The 15,000-nt window shown below is 41.9% G+C and overlaps 1 protein-coding gene across 1 annotated transcript in view; it reads right to left on the bottom strand.

Annotated features, from left to right (window-relative positions):
• mapk15 (mitogen-activated protein kinase 15) overlaps positions 1–10,781 on the bottom strand; it is a gene marked incomplete at its 3' end in the record, with an annotated part of 25,971 nt that extends 15,190 nt beyond the window's left edge. The window contains exons 1-4 of the mRNA XM_080441703.1: positions 10,673–10,781; positions 3,567–3,665; positions 2,627–2,656; positions 177–267 (exon numbers count right to left, since the gene is read on the bottom strand). Coding sequence (XP_080297829.1) covers positions 177–267; positions 2,627–2,656; positions 3,567–3,665; positions 10,673–10,756 — 304 coding nt within the window. The 5' untranslated portion in view covers positions 10,757–10,781. The remainder of the gene's footprint in view (positions 1–176; positions 268–2,626; positions 2,657–3,566; positions 3,666–10,672) is intronic.
• Between the last annotated feature and the right edge of the window lie 4,219 nt (positions 10,782–15,000).

Genomic DNA, 15,000 nt, shown 5'->3' with positions numbered 1-15,000 from the left:
TATTAGCCTTGTACTTTAGAACAGTGTTGTTCTCAAACTTGTCTTTATTTTCGTATTTCAAGGAACCCCTTAACTCTCAGAGTTACAGGTCTGTAAGGTAACGGTCCATTTGGAACCTCAAGTGTCCCTGGAAACAGATGTGTATGACGTCAGGAGGATAATCCTGCAGAACTCACCCATGTATTCAAACACCAGATAGATGTCTTTGTCATTCTGTGCTCTGATGACATTTAAAAGCTTAACGATGTTGGCATGATTCCCAAACTCCTGTAAAAACACAATGTAGGGCATTAGTGCATACACACAACGTTATGGAAAACGCTACAACACGCACGCACGCACGTACGCACGCACAGAAATACTTTCTTGATACATGCTTTGACGCATATATATATATATATATATATCTTTTTTTTAAAGATTTTTTATGCCTTTATTGATAGGATAGTAGGTTGACAGGAAATAGGGAGAGAGATGGGGAGTGAGTCGAACCCTCAACCCACTGTCAGGCTACTTTGGAGCTACTACAGACCGCTACGGCCCAGACCGCTACGCCAGCGCTCTGGGCCTTTGACTTTGACTCATAATATGTGATTATCAAAGTTGTGTATATACACACACAGTGGGCATGGTTTTGGATTAGTGACATAATGGTCAGAGTGTGTGTGTGTGTGCGTGTGCATGTGCGTGTGTGCGTGCGTGTGCATGTGATATAAACCTCCTAACAGAGGCACTGGGGTCTGATTAGCAGAGAAAGACAGCTGACAATGGGCTACTGTGTGACTATATGCTGCCGTCAAAACGTGGAATGCCTTCACCAAAAGCCTGACTCCCTACCCAGACTAACCTAAAAGATTGGCTGACCTCAAAATACAACTGGGCTAGTGGGTGCACCGATGGCCTAGTCATAGTGGTTAGTCATAATATAGGCTCTAATGCAGTCTGACAGCGAGTTGCGGGTTCGATTCCCGAGCCCGGCAACCTTTTCCGCGTGTCACTCCCCGTCTCTCTCTCCCTGTTTCCTGTCACTCTTCCTCTGTACTATCCAATAAAGGCAGAAAGGTTATCCTTTTAGCATAGCTTTTGAATGCACTATCTGTAGTGTTAACCATAGATATAGAAACCTAGATACCTCATTGGCCTCTGCAGTTCGTTGGAGCAACCGGTATCACGGCCGCCATTTTAGAGGAGGAAAGCTGACACTCAAAGTGACTACTGGCCAATCACAGCGCGTTGACTGCTGGCCAATCACAGTGCGTTGACTACTGGCCAATCACAGCACTCACAGCGCGTTGACTACTGGCCAATCACAGTGCGTTGACTACTGGCCAATCACAGCGCGTCTAACTGACTTTTGCTGCGCGTCTGCCTCTTACGAAAAGACCCGCCCCCACCTGCCTCTGATTGGCCTACCGAACTCCCCCTTCTGTGACACACGGGGAAGCTTTCCTCCTCTAAAATGGCGCCCGAGATACCAATGCCTCAGAGCCGAAGGAGGCGTCTACCTTTATATGTCTATGGTGTTAACACTCTTGTTAATAAAGTATTCAATCAAGACGAAATGGAAGACAGATACAGAAAGAGAGTGAAATATGTCTCCAGTCTAATTGTACCACTTAAACCCTATAGTTTTCATTGGCTGGAGTCCCCAAGGTATCAATACTAGGCCCTGTCCTTTTTTTCCCCTCCATACCAAATCTTTGCTGAAAAAGTTTATAAGTAGATAGACTTGTAGATCAGCTTTATTTTATGCCAAATGTTTGCCCCCAGAACTAGCGACGCTAGGGTTCATGTGGTTAATTTGGTCACAACAAGGAAGCCGCTGTGTTAGGAATATTTCCCCTTTGGACATTTGGCTACCACACAGCAACACAAGGCTAATCACTAAGTAGTTTAACTGTAATGTCAACATTACTTCTTACAGCGCTGAACTCTGCAACTTAGCAACTAAAAGGGATAGTTCACCTCCAAAATGACATTTTTTCTATGGATTAGTCACCCCATGGAGACCTGAATTCATGGTTATTCTTTTGTTTTTGTCACATACACAATAATTTGATGACCAGCAGCGTTTCCGGTAGGAGACACAAAGAGTCTCCTTCGTGTCTCCTACCGGAACCACTGCCTACCGGTCATCAAATTATTGTCTTAGGAATGCGACAAAAACAAAAAAATAATCATGAATTCAGGTCTCCATGGGGTGACTAATACATAGAAAGCCAATCATTTGATGACTGGCAGTGTCTCAAAGAGTAGGAGACTCAAAGAGTCATCAAATTATTGGCTGGAATGTGACAAAAACAAAAAAAATCTCCATGAATTTAAGGCTTCATGGAGTGTGTAATTGATAGAAAATAAGTCCTTTTTGGGTGAACTACTCCTTTAAGGCCAGTTTGCCACAGTAAAATCCTGTGTTAATTTGAACAATTTGTAACTCTGAGATTGTACAAATGGAACCAAATGGACCCGTATTTGTACAATCTCAGAGTTACATTAACGCTGAGGATTTTACTGTGTAAGGCACTGGCAGGTCATCACAAAGGGGATCTTTGGGTAAACAGCATAGCTGCCTCAACTGTGACAACACACAAAATAAACACTCAACACAAAGCCACGTTACTCTTACCTGAAGGAACATGATTTCTCTGAATGTCCTCTGTAAAGAGAATACAACAGAGCGTTAGGTAGCCTACCAACCACACACTAACAGCTATACTTTACTGCAGTGGTTCTCAAAGTGGGTTTCGGGGACCCCCAGGGGTCCTTGGGGGAGTTCCAGGGGGTCCCCAGCAAAATGTGTTAACATAGCATCACAATAAGTTTAACCACTTTAACCTTTTATACTTTGGCTATTCAAAAATAGCAGATATACAAGCTCGTAGCGCGGCACCGAGTGCCACGCTATGAGCTTGTAGATCTGATTTTTTTTTTTATCGTGAAAATTTGTGCAAATCTTTGAATATAATATATTCTTTAAAACGAACATTTGTAACTCAAATCTTTGCTTCTGGGGGTCCCTGGAACAAGATATTTTGAGATGGGGATCCACGGCCAAATACATTTTGGGGGTCCTTGACATGAAAACGTTTGAGAACCACTGCTTTACTGTACTGAGGATGAAGACATACACTGCAGTTACAGTAGGTGTTCTTTTCATTTCATTCTTTTAAAACTATAGGCCTTAAATGGCACGACCACTTTGGTAGAGGTGTGGGTTGTGTAGTTACCTTACCATGATCTAACAAAGGTGAACAAGAAATGGACAAAAACAATTGCTCCATTGATTATAAATTGATGATTGTTAAGTACTGGGTTTGGTGATGTTCTATATTGTCTGAATCAGCTTTGTTTGTGTTTGTTTACGTGCTAAAAGAGTGACTTTGAGAGCTGTTTCACTGTACAATATAAGTCAATGAGGAGCATATTTTGAATGATCAATTTCTAAATTGAGCAATTATTTTTGAGCACTGAACATGCCTCTGGACTTTTTTCTTGAAAGTGTGTTGACAGTGAGTGTCACTGTTGTTGTCGTGTGACAAAACAAGGTTTTCATTCTCTTTCCTCACCTGGGCGTCTGTCCTGTTTCTGAAGGCGTCGAAGATCTTCTTTACGGCCACGATCTCTCCAGTCTGTCTGTCCACCGCCTTCCACACGATGCCATAGGCCTGTGACACACACACACACAATTCAATTCAATTCAAAGGGCTTTATTGGCATGAAAAAACATACGTTTACATTGCCAAAGCAGAAAGCACAATACAACAATACAGCAATACAATCAAAACAAAAAATATGTACATTTGAAAGTCAGAATCTTCAATAGATCAATTTCTATGTACCAAGATCACTGGGTGCAGGTATAGTGCCGGAATATACACAATGATTAGTCTTTAGGGTGGTTGTGTTCCGTTTGATATCCTTCTCCTATCACAGCAACTCACGAATCTTGCTGCTGTGTTTGCACATTGTTGTACTTCGCCCAGCAGATATGGGAGTTTTTTGTCATTGGTCATGTTTTCAAAATCTCTGTGTGTGGTTGTAATCTGTGGGAAGTATGTGTCTCTGATGTCTTGGTACAATGGACAGACGGTTAGGAAGTGTAGCTCGGTTTCCACTTCATTTTGTGTGCAGTGGGTGCATAGTCTGTCTTCTCTCGGGATACAGGTCTGCCTGTGACGACCTTTCTCGATCGCACTGTGCTCACTGAGTCCTAGTTAAGATTTTTCTTTGTTTTGGGTCAGTCACGGTGCTCAGGTATTCTGCCACTGCGTATTCTCTGTTTAGGGCCAGATAGCATTCTAGTTTACTCTGCTTTTGTGTTGCTTCTTTCCAGTGTGTCAGGTAGTTTTCCTTTTGCTGTTTTATAATTTGGTTTAGTCCAATGGGTTTTCTATCTCGTGGCTCTGTTTGTGTTTGTGCCCGGAGTTCCAGGGCCAGCTGGCTGAGGGGGCATCTCTCTAGAGTTTAGCTGTGTGTGAGTGCCTTGTTATGGAGTGCATCTAGGTCGCTTTCTTTTAGGTGGTTGTAGAACTTAAGTGCTCTCTTTTTTATTTTGATAATTAGTGGGTATCGTCCTAATTCTGCCCTGCATGCATTATTTGGTGTTTTTCGCTGGGTACGGAGAATGGGTTTGCAGAATTCTGTGTGTAGGGTCTTGGTTTGGTGTTTATCCCATTTTTCAAGGTCATGGTTTGCTAATGGTCCCCAGATCTCACAACCATAGAGGGAAATTGGTTCTATCACAGAGTCCAGTATTTTAAGCCAGGTTTTAATTGGGATGTCTATTTTGATGTTTCTTTTGATAGCATAGAATGCCCTTCTTGCCTTGTCTCTCAGGTCCTTTACAGCTTGGTTGTAGTTCCCTGTGCTGCTGATGTTTAGGCCAAGGTAGGTATAGTTTTTTGTTTGTTCTAGTGGGATTGTATTTAGGAAAAAGTGATGGTTTTGGCGGCTGGATCTTTTTGGAAATATCATGATTTTAGTCTTAGTTAGGTTCACTGTCAGGGCCCATGTCTGGGAGAATTTGTGTAGGAGATCAAGTTGCTGCTGTAGTCCTTCCTTGGTTGGAGACAGCAGCAGCAGGTCATCTGCAAAAAGTAAGCATTTGATTTCTGTGTTTGCCAAGGGGATGCCTGGAGCTGTGGACTGTTCTAACGTTTTTGCTAATTCGTTGATATATATGTTGAAGAGTGTTGGACTCAGGCTGCATCCCTGTCTAACTCCTCGGCTTTGGGGGAAAAAGTCTGTGTGCTTTTAGCCTATTTTAACTGCGCATTTGTTGTTGTACATTGATTTTATGATGTCATAGGTTTTCCCCCCAATGCCACTCTCCAACAGTTTGTACATCAGACCCTCATGCCAAATTGAATCGAATGCTTTTTTGAAGTCGACAAAGCAGGAGAATAATTTGCTTTTGTTTTTGTTTAATTGGTTGTCAATTAGGGTGTTTAGAGTGTAAATGTGGTCTGTTGTGCGATATTTTGGTAGAAAGCCAATTTGTGATTTGCTCAGGACATTGCTTTCTGTGAGGAAGTTTAGAATTCTGTGGTTGAGGATCATGCAGAGGATCTTTCCGAGGTTACTGTTTACACAGATCCCGCGGTAGTTATTTGGGTCATATTTGTCTCCACTTTTGTGGAGTGGCGTTATCAGCCCTTGATTCCATGTGCTGGGGAAGATCCCAGAGCTGAGCACGATATTTAGGAGTTTTAGTATGGCTATTTGGAATTTGAGGTCGGTGAATTTTATCATTTCATTTAGAATACCGTCTGCCCCGCAGGCCTTCTTGGTTTTAAGTGTTTTTATTTTGTCTTGTAGTTCTTTTAGGTTGATTTGGGAATCTAGTGGATTCTGGTAGTCTTTTACGGCTGACTCTAGGTTTTGTAGTTTATCTTTTATTTGTTTTTGCTCTTTGTTCTTCTCGATTGGGCCAAAGAGGCTAGAAAAATGGTTCACCCATATATCTCCATTTTGGATGGGTAGTTCGTCCTGTTTTAGCTTATTAAGTCTGTTCCAGTTTTCCCAGAAGCTGTTTGTCTGTATGGAATCCTCGATATCTTGCAGTTGGTTTCTAACATGTTGATCTCTTTTTTCTCTTACTGTTTTCTTGTATTGTTTCAGTGTTTCCCCATATTGGAGACGTGTGTTGTGGTTGTCTGGGTCTCTGTGTTTTTGGTTTGATAGTTTCCTGAGATTATTGCAGTCATTATCGTACCATTTGTCATTCTCAACATTTTTTCTGGCTTTCCTGTTTGATACTTTTAGGTTTGCTAGTGAGGCTGTTAGTTCAAATATATGATTGAGGCCTTCTACTGCCCTGTTTACACTTTCACTGTTTTCTTCAAAGGTTTTTTCTAGGAACTGATCCAGTTGTGATTGGACTTGTTTTTGCCTAATAGCATTTTGGAAAGCTTCTGCGCTATGTTCATTCCATTTGTAACGTTTTCTTATAGTATGTAGTTTGTTTGGCGTTTGTTCTTTGTGTCTGTGTGTTGATCTGTTTAGATAGGCTGTGGTTCTGTTGTGGTCTGACAGGGGTGTTTGCGGGCTGACTGTGAAAGCTCTGAGCGATGCCAGGTTTATGTCCGTGATAAAGTAATCTACCGTGCTGTTTCCCACACACACACACACACACACACACACACACACACACACACACACACACACACACACACACACACACACACACACACACACACACACACACACACACACACACACACACACACACACACACACACACACACACACACACACACACACACACAACCATACCATACCAGTGAGCCATAGTCGTCTATTAGACCTCCGTCTAAAACTGGGTTATAATTGGTCTAAAAGTGAAAGTTTTTTCAACATCTATTCTTAACCTAGACGACGTTGATTAGCTGTTTTTTAAGCGTCTATATTTAGACCGTCTATATAATAGACGTCATTTCAACGGATATGATATAGACGGTCTATATATAGACGCTTAAAAAACAGCTAATCGACCTAGGCTAAGAATAGACGTTGAAAAAACGTTCACTTTTAGACCAATTATAACCCGGTTTTAGCCTAGCCCTTAGACGTATTTTAGACGTCTAATAGCCCGAAAAATGCTCAGTGGGACAGTACTGTGACATTGTTCATATCATAAAGTGTGGGTGTGGGAATGGCTAGAAATCTTAGAAGCAATACGGGTAATACAGAAAGGTTTTTGTTAGACGTGGTCAATATGAGAGGACATGTCTGAAATGAGAGGATTTCAACACAATAACAGCAGTGTGAACAGTGTAGGGCAGAGTGGGGAGGTGAAGGGTGAAATAAACAGCCAGCCTGCGGCTCCCAGGACACCCTGAACACTGTGCTGAACACTGCTGAGTTGAGCTGAAGAGAAGCAGGCCTCAGTGTTGGAGAGCACTGGGTCAGCTTGACTGACCTCTGGTCTCTCTGAGGGCTCCAGCAGTGTACTGCTACAGTATATGTGTCACTTTATGCCCTGTCTGTCCTTTTGTCTTTTTTCTAACGTTGTTCTCTGTGCTTTTTCTAATGCAGTTTTTAGTCCCCTGACTCCGACAAGAACTCCTCCCATGGGAGACAAAATAAAGGGAACCTTGAACTTGAACCTTATCATCCCTCCCTATCCTGGGGGAGAACATTCGACAAAAACATCTACAAGATCACTGCTATTTTCCCGCGAAGAGATTTGATGTATAGAGAACCAAGTAAAGAGCATAGACAGTAAAAAGAATGGACAGCGTTACGCCCATAGACTCTACAGACCGTAAATTAAGCCTATTTTTCATTCATCTTTCTATATCGCGTCATATCCTACGCAACCGTAAATGAATGCTATTGGTTGGGTAGCTTGTCAATCAAGAGCGGGGGCGGGGAATGAATGCTATTGGTTGTGTAGCTTGTCAATCAAATCATCCCGCCCCTCCTAGAGCATACCCTACTTTATCATCAATTTAAAAATAAATGGGACCATAATTTACCAAAACGCATATCATGATGATTAAAAGAAGACTTTAAACTAGCGACTGGAAGCATATAGTATTTATGATAATGTTTATTAAGGTAATAAAATACAGTCTAAAGTTGGTCAAAAACCCACCCACTTGCATTGAGAGTTATTTCTTATGACAGCAGCAGGGGTAAAACAGCTAAACTGTACAGGTCATTCATATGAACTGTCACTTCCTATATTGACTCAATTTCAAAGGCGGATGCTGAGCCCTTGGTAAAGAGCCAGCCCCGGTCACCTTAGTATTAGTTTACTAAGTATAGAGGGATTTAGTGGTTTAAAGCAGCTTCTGTTAGTTTTATCAGATGGTGCAGGGCAGAGAGACAGGAGAGATGGGATAACTAACTAACTGCATGATAACATCATACAGCACGCTAAAGAGCAAGGTTTGATTTGTAAAAATGTCCATCCTTCCATAGTTGATCTACAAGCTCACAAACGCATCATGATGCAATGCCTTGTGAGCCTGTAGATCTGCTGTTTCTGCTATGTTGGGGGAAAATAGGGGGATGCCAGCGTTCATGTGGTTAACATGCTGTATTTCTTTTCCCTTATGTTGTTCTACATAAAATGAGGGGGGTCCCTGGAACAAAATATTTTGAGATGAGGGTCAAATACATATCCAAATATACATATCTAAAATGTTTTCTAAATCCTAACAGTATGTTGCTATATCAGGTGGTGCTACAACTTGTCCATGTCAAGGACCCCCAAAATGTATATGTATTTGGCCGCGGACCCCCATCTCAAAAATATGTTGTTCCAGGGACCCCCCAGAAGCACAGATCGGAATTTGAAAAACATTTATATATATATTCAAAGATTTGCACACATTTTCCACGATTTTCCCCCAAAAATAGCAGATCTACAAGCTCATAGCGCGGCACTCGGTGCCAAGCTATGAGCTTGTAGATCTGCTATTTTTTGAAGAGCCCAAAGAAATCATTATAATGACACAGATACGTTCCCGGTCTTGGATGGATTAAGACCAGAGAACTGACAGGCAGTGAGTGCGGTGGGCGTTCAACAGCACTGTGTACTTACTACTAGCCAAGAGGCAGGCTTAGCTGATAGCTATGTGCTCCATCCAGCAGAAAGCAGGTCTGACAGACAGCTGTGGAACGGGAACGCTCCCCTGAGCCCTGGCTCAGTGGGTAAGGTGAGATAACACATGGGACAGCAGTTCCACCTGGCCACCTGGTTACAGTGCTATCTATCTCCACAACTAATCTGACCTTTAAACAAACTTTGTAATTTGGCCCCTGGGGGAACATGATCATCAGAATGGCTGGAGAGGGACAGCAATTAATAAGCCACTATTTATTATTATTATTATGCCCCATGCCTGTGTGACAACAACCTGCCAGCTGATGACAGGAACACTGCTATGGCTTCAAGAGAAAGCTGAAAGCCTCACTATGTAACTTTATTTCAATGAATACATTTTAATTTAGTCAAATCTGTATGGTAGAGTATGTTAATACAATATAACTTATATAATTGGGGTGGTTGTATTTTGTCTCCCTGCTCTTCAATTGAGACATTAGGATTGTGTCAAACCTATAGACACAGGATCTGACAGCAATTTTGACCCGATGGTCGAGATTTAACTTATCCCCTGAGCAAGCAGGCACTTGCACAGGAAACCGGGTTCAAATCAAATCCGGGGGAGAAGAGGAAAGTTAGCCTGCCCTACATAGTACTGCTTGAACTAATACAGTAATCATATAGAATAGTTAAATAACACAATCATAATTAAAGTGCTGACCACATTCAACAATAACCTTTTGTATTGTTATGCGTATATAATAGGCTAGTAAGTGACTCTTCTTTTGTTGGTGATTATTTCTGCCTTTAAACCACCATATCATTTTGAAATAAAAGTGCTCTAACAATAAAAGTGGAATTTGCTTTTGAAAGACTACATCCTGTTATCAGGACTCCTGTGCAAGCAGGACAACTATCAATACATGCAATAAAACATTAATAACCCTTGGATTATGGCCCCAACATTCCAGTTAAGCTCCTGCTAGTCCTCAGATAAAAGTATTATATTACATAAACCTCTTTGTGTATAACTTCTGGTATTTACTTGAGGAATTTATCTTAAGAACGAGGGGAAAGGGTGAACATGAACGAGAGTGATTTTGAACACTAAATGCAGTGGTCCTCAAACTTTTAAATGTCAAGGACCCCACTTACAGACTTGTAAGGGTCCATTTAAATTAGAACCCCCTCAATGAACCCTGAGAGTCCCTGGACCCCACAGTAGAAGTAAAAGTATTGAAAATTGTAAATACTCCACTAAAGTAAAAAAAATACCTCAAAATTGTACTTATAAGTACAGTACTTGAGTAAATGTACTTAGTTACTTTACACCACTGTCTAAATGGACGTGAAGTGAGAGTGTTTGCTTGTTGTGTCTCTCCAGTCCTCCAGACACATGGTAACTAACAGCAGATAAAGTGCATGTTTACCCAGGCTGGGCGGGCGCGCACACACACACACACACACACACACACACACACACACACACACACACACACACACACACACACACACACACACACACACACACACACACACACACACACACACACACACACACACACACACACACACACACACACACTAAACATTATATTACATTGTACACTGACTCACCCCTTTCCCCAGCCTCCTCTTGATCTCATATTTCAGAGAAATGTGTTCCTCCACCTCAGAGACGCAGAATGTTTTGATGCTCATCTTTCTTTTCTTTCTTTCTTTCTTTCTTTCTTTTCTTTCTCTCTGTCTCTCTCTCAGGGAGGAAGGAGGTCATTTACACATCATCATCATCATGCAGAGAAATAAATCAGTTTATAACAGAAGGCTGTCCTCTTCCTCAGTGCAGGACTGCAGGTGTTTCAGTGTGTTAGGAAACAACACTGGCAGAATGATGGTTTCAACATGATATCTGTTTATAAGATTAAATATCAGCTCACAAATATAGACGGTAGGCTATTCTTCCTTTATAGTTTTATCTGGCGATCCTCCTGCTTCAAGTTGTGAGAGATCAGATCAGAGGTCCGTGAATGAATTAAATTAATATCCAGTTGTTTCAGTGGTTTCTATATAAAAGGATAAAGTCCAAATCACGGTAACTATAATGTCATGTAAACATCCAGACTGCTGTTAAACTGCTGGATACTAAGTAACCAAACTAACAGCGTTCTGTCACTGCTGGTCGTCCTGGAGACGAAGGCGCTGCTACAGTGTGTCTATGGGGGGGGGGGAGGAGGGGGAGGGGGGGGGGGGGGGCAGCTCTTAAAGAGACAGTGTCACACCAGCTCTTAAAGAGACAGTGTGTCTGGACACCAGCTCTTAAGTAGACCTCGTCTAGACCATAGATATAAGAAACCTAGATACCTCATTGGCCTCTGCAGTTCATTGGGGCGACTGGTATCGCAATACACGGCTCTTCCGCTGGGAACCTGTCACTCAAAGTGACTACTGGCCAATCACAGCGCTCACAGTGCGTTGACTACTGGCCAATCACAGTGCGTCTTTTCCGGGACTTGTCAGTGCAATGGTTCTCAACCAGTGGTCCGGGAACCACCAGTGGTCCTTGAGGGGGTTCCAGGTGGTCCCCAGCTAAATGATGGAGAGTTGATAACCAAATGGACCCTTGTAGATCTTTAAATCTTGAGTATAACATTTCACACTGTCAAGAGTCAAATTGTTAAACATCTGCATTACTTACTAAACAAGTACACAATTAGAGAACGTAAATAATTGTTATTTTGACAACATCTTATCGAACGATAACATTCTACGTTTTGGGTGTGAGAGGCTAAAGCTTATCAAACGGTGTTCCGTGACTCAAATGCTGAATAAATAATGGACCTTGATATGAAAAAGGACCATGTCTCTTATTTGAATTTCACAAATAGAGTGTGAAGTTTGCCAAGTTCCAACTAACTAGATGCTGCGCACAGCTGCTGCCTCTCAAAGGGTTAAGAGCTGGGTTACAAAAAGACCCGCCCCCACCTGCCTCTGATTGGCCTACCGAACTTCCGCTTCTGTGACGCACACGCCAGCCCTGCGGAAGCAGGAAGCGCGCCCGAGATACGAACGCTTCAGAGCCGAAGGAGGCGTCTACCTTTATATGTCTATGGTCTAGACCTATAGAGACACACGGCCGGAAGCGGAAGGCCTACAAATCCACGCCCACTTTTGACACTCGGGGTCCGTTAGAACGATGAACTGCAGCTCTCAATGCAATCTCTATGAGAGGCATTGTAAAATACCGTCATTTCACTGGTTAACTACTGAGGCTGTAGCGATTTTTTCTGTGTTCTAATAATCTGTCCCATTTGTTTAATTTGTCCTTTTTAATGTTGTCCCATATCTTTCATCTCGATATACTACCCACAATATACTATAATATACTCCATCAGTATGTCAAAACCGCTAGCATCGGAGATCCAGAGTTTAAGTGGTCGCATGGTATATACGTCACGGACGCATCCCTTGAGGTTTTCAATACCCAGAAAACTGGCGAAAGTGGCCATTTTCAATAGGTTTTGGTCATTATCTCTGGAACAGAAGGTCCAATCTGCTCAGTTCAAAGCCTGTTGGATGCGTGACTTTGAGGACATTAAGCACGCAATGACACATTTTCGGGTTATTTTTTTTTTTTAGGGGAGGCGAGGTCTTAGTTGGGCAGGCGACCGCCTCTCCTGCTTCTACAGTGGGTATGCCACTGGTCGGCGCTCGGCACTCGTAAAGACAGTGATGTCACTGAAATGCGACAACTTGTCTGTCTGCTGTCTACGCTCTGCTGTGTTAACATTATGGGTAACTCGTTAAAGTGGCAAATTAAATGTGAAACACATCAACTATTAAGAAAACAAGAAGATATGTTGACAAAGACACTCCATACATTTGGAAACATATTTTTATTTAAATCAATATCGTCTTCAGTTAATGCAGGATAATTTTAAAAGTAGGCTAACTTTCATATCCTCTCATAGGGAATGCATTGGCAGCTGCAGTTCATCGTTCTAACGGACCTCGAGTAGCAGCGCTGTCTCAAAAGTGGGCGTGAAATTTGTAGTCCCTGTGTGTCTCTATACTGCACGTACAACAGAGCTGCTGCCTTTAAACACATTGTAAATATTAGGCTTTGTTGTTTACTATTTAAATCGTTTTGAGAACAAACGCTTCTAATTGTCCCAAAGATTGCTGCTATTTGTTTCAAAAAGCTTCACACCCTGCATATCATGTAGATAACGACGCAATGTGACCAGGCGCGTATGGTGGGTTCTAACGTGGACCGGGCCAGATTCTTAACCCCCCCGCCTGCCCGCCCCGCTCGCGACCTGGCAAGAGAACCGGTTTGACGGGGAAACCGGTTTTTAATGGCCACCCATTAACAATTCGGCCGAATGCAAATAATTTCTGTGGTTGGCTACAAGAGAATAGGGTGAGGGGTGCTAATGTTGTTATGTTGATTTTTTGTTTTTTTTCCCCTGGGGGAGCAGAGTTTTCCAGACCGGGCCATGGCCCCATTGGCCTCTATGACGATACGCCCTTGAATGTGACATAGTTCTGTTTAACACAATGCTGCACCCCCTCCAACTGTATATACCTGCCCCATTTTCAACAGTTTTTATTATATTTTGTCACTTGCTTTGGCAATGTAAACGTATGTTTTCTCATGGCAGTAAAGTTCCTTTGAATTGAGTTGTTTAAGAACATATAAAAACCCATCAACATTTAACAAATGTTATTGGCTCTCATTAGAAACTAGAAAAAGTGCTCCTCGGAGCACAGGTCTCCGCCAGGTCAGGTAGTTTAGTGTGGGACAGCAATGTTCGGAATTCGTCAATTAGGCTGGAATGTGAAAAATCGGACGGATCGGACGGATCCGTCTTGATGACTTGACAAGAGATAATATGTACCGATTTGCGTGATGTTTGGATAACATTTGTAGGAGTAATAAAAAAAATGGCCTCCTGGTGGCGCTATAATAGGGCAATGTTGAAAGGGAATTTATTCCTCAACGTAGTGCGAATATGCGTGAAAAGTTTCAGCGCAATCGGTCGCTGCTTTCTTGAATTGTGGCATTTTGTTAAAAATGGGCCGCTCCTGCAAACTTTAGATTTCAATCTTAATGAATCAGGATGGGATATGAAAAATCAAACAGATCCGTCTTGATCACATGACTATAGAGGTACCGTAATGTGTACCTGTTATTGGATATCATTTTAAATGGGTACAGTAGCCTATATATAGAAATGACAGAGTCGGTGTAGGGGAGGTGGTGTCTATATGTAAAAGCCAGGTTCACAGTGCTTAAGTCTGTTTTAGTCCCAAAAAATGTAGAACCTGTATACCTCATTGAAGCTGGATCTGGGTCAAACATGTTCTGTAATAGTGGTGATCTGTAGATCTCTCTCTGCTGCTGCAGATTCACTGAATATGCTGGCTGAAACAGCTCTCTTCTTTTGCCAATTCAGAGCTTCTGATTGATGCAGATTTAAATTTTTTAGCTCGAGACCCAAAGAGAAATGTGATGTCTCCCCGCGACCCAAACTACTGAAAATACCCAATCTACAAGCTTACAACGCGTCACATCGCGACGTATGTGAGCTTGTAGATCAGGTATTTTCACTCTCTTAAAAGTATTTTTCCCCTCTAATTAATGGAATTATTTTTTAAAAACATTTGAATTTGTTTTTAACTTATGAAAAATTGTGAATTTTTGGTGATTTTGGGGGAAAATCTTTTGAAATAACAATAATTAAAAACAAAATGTAGCAAATAAAAAAGTAAAGGGGCATTTACTCGCGACCCATAAAAATCGCATTGAAGATACTGGATATCACCTTTGGTCAATCTAAATGGAACCTGTTTTAATTGGTGTCGATAAATCATGTGACGTCATTTTATTTTAAATCATGTTAAACTTTTGATATTTGACATGTTTATATCCTGTACTTATCTCC

The sequence above is a fragment of the Gymnoscopelus braueri genome, assembly GCF_963280865.1.
Source record: "Gymnoscopelus braueri genome assembly, chromosome: 11".
NCBI lineage: Eukaryota > Metazoa > Chordata > Actinopteri > Myctophiformes > Myctophidae > Gymnoscopelus > Gymnoscopelus braueri.
This window is presented reverse-complemented; position numbering and strand designations above follow the sequence as displayed.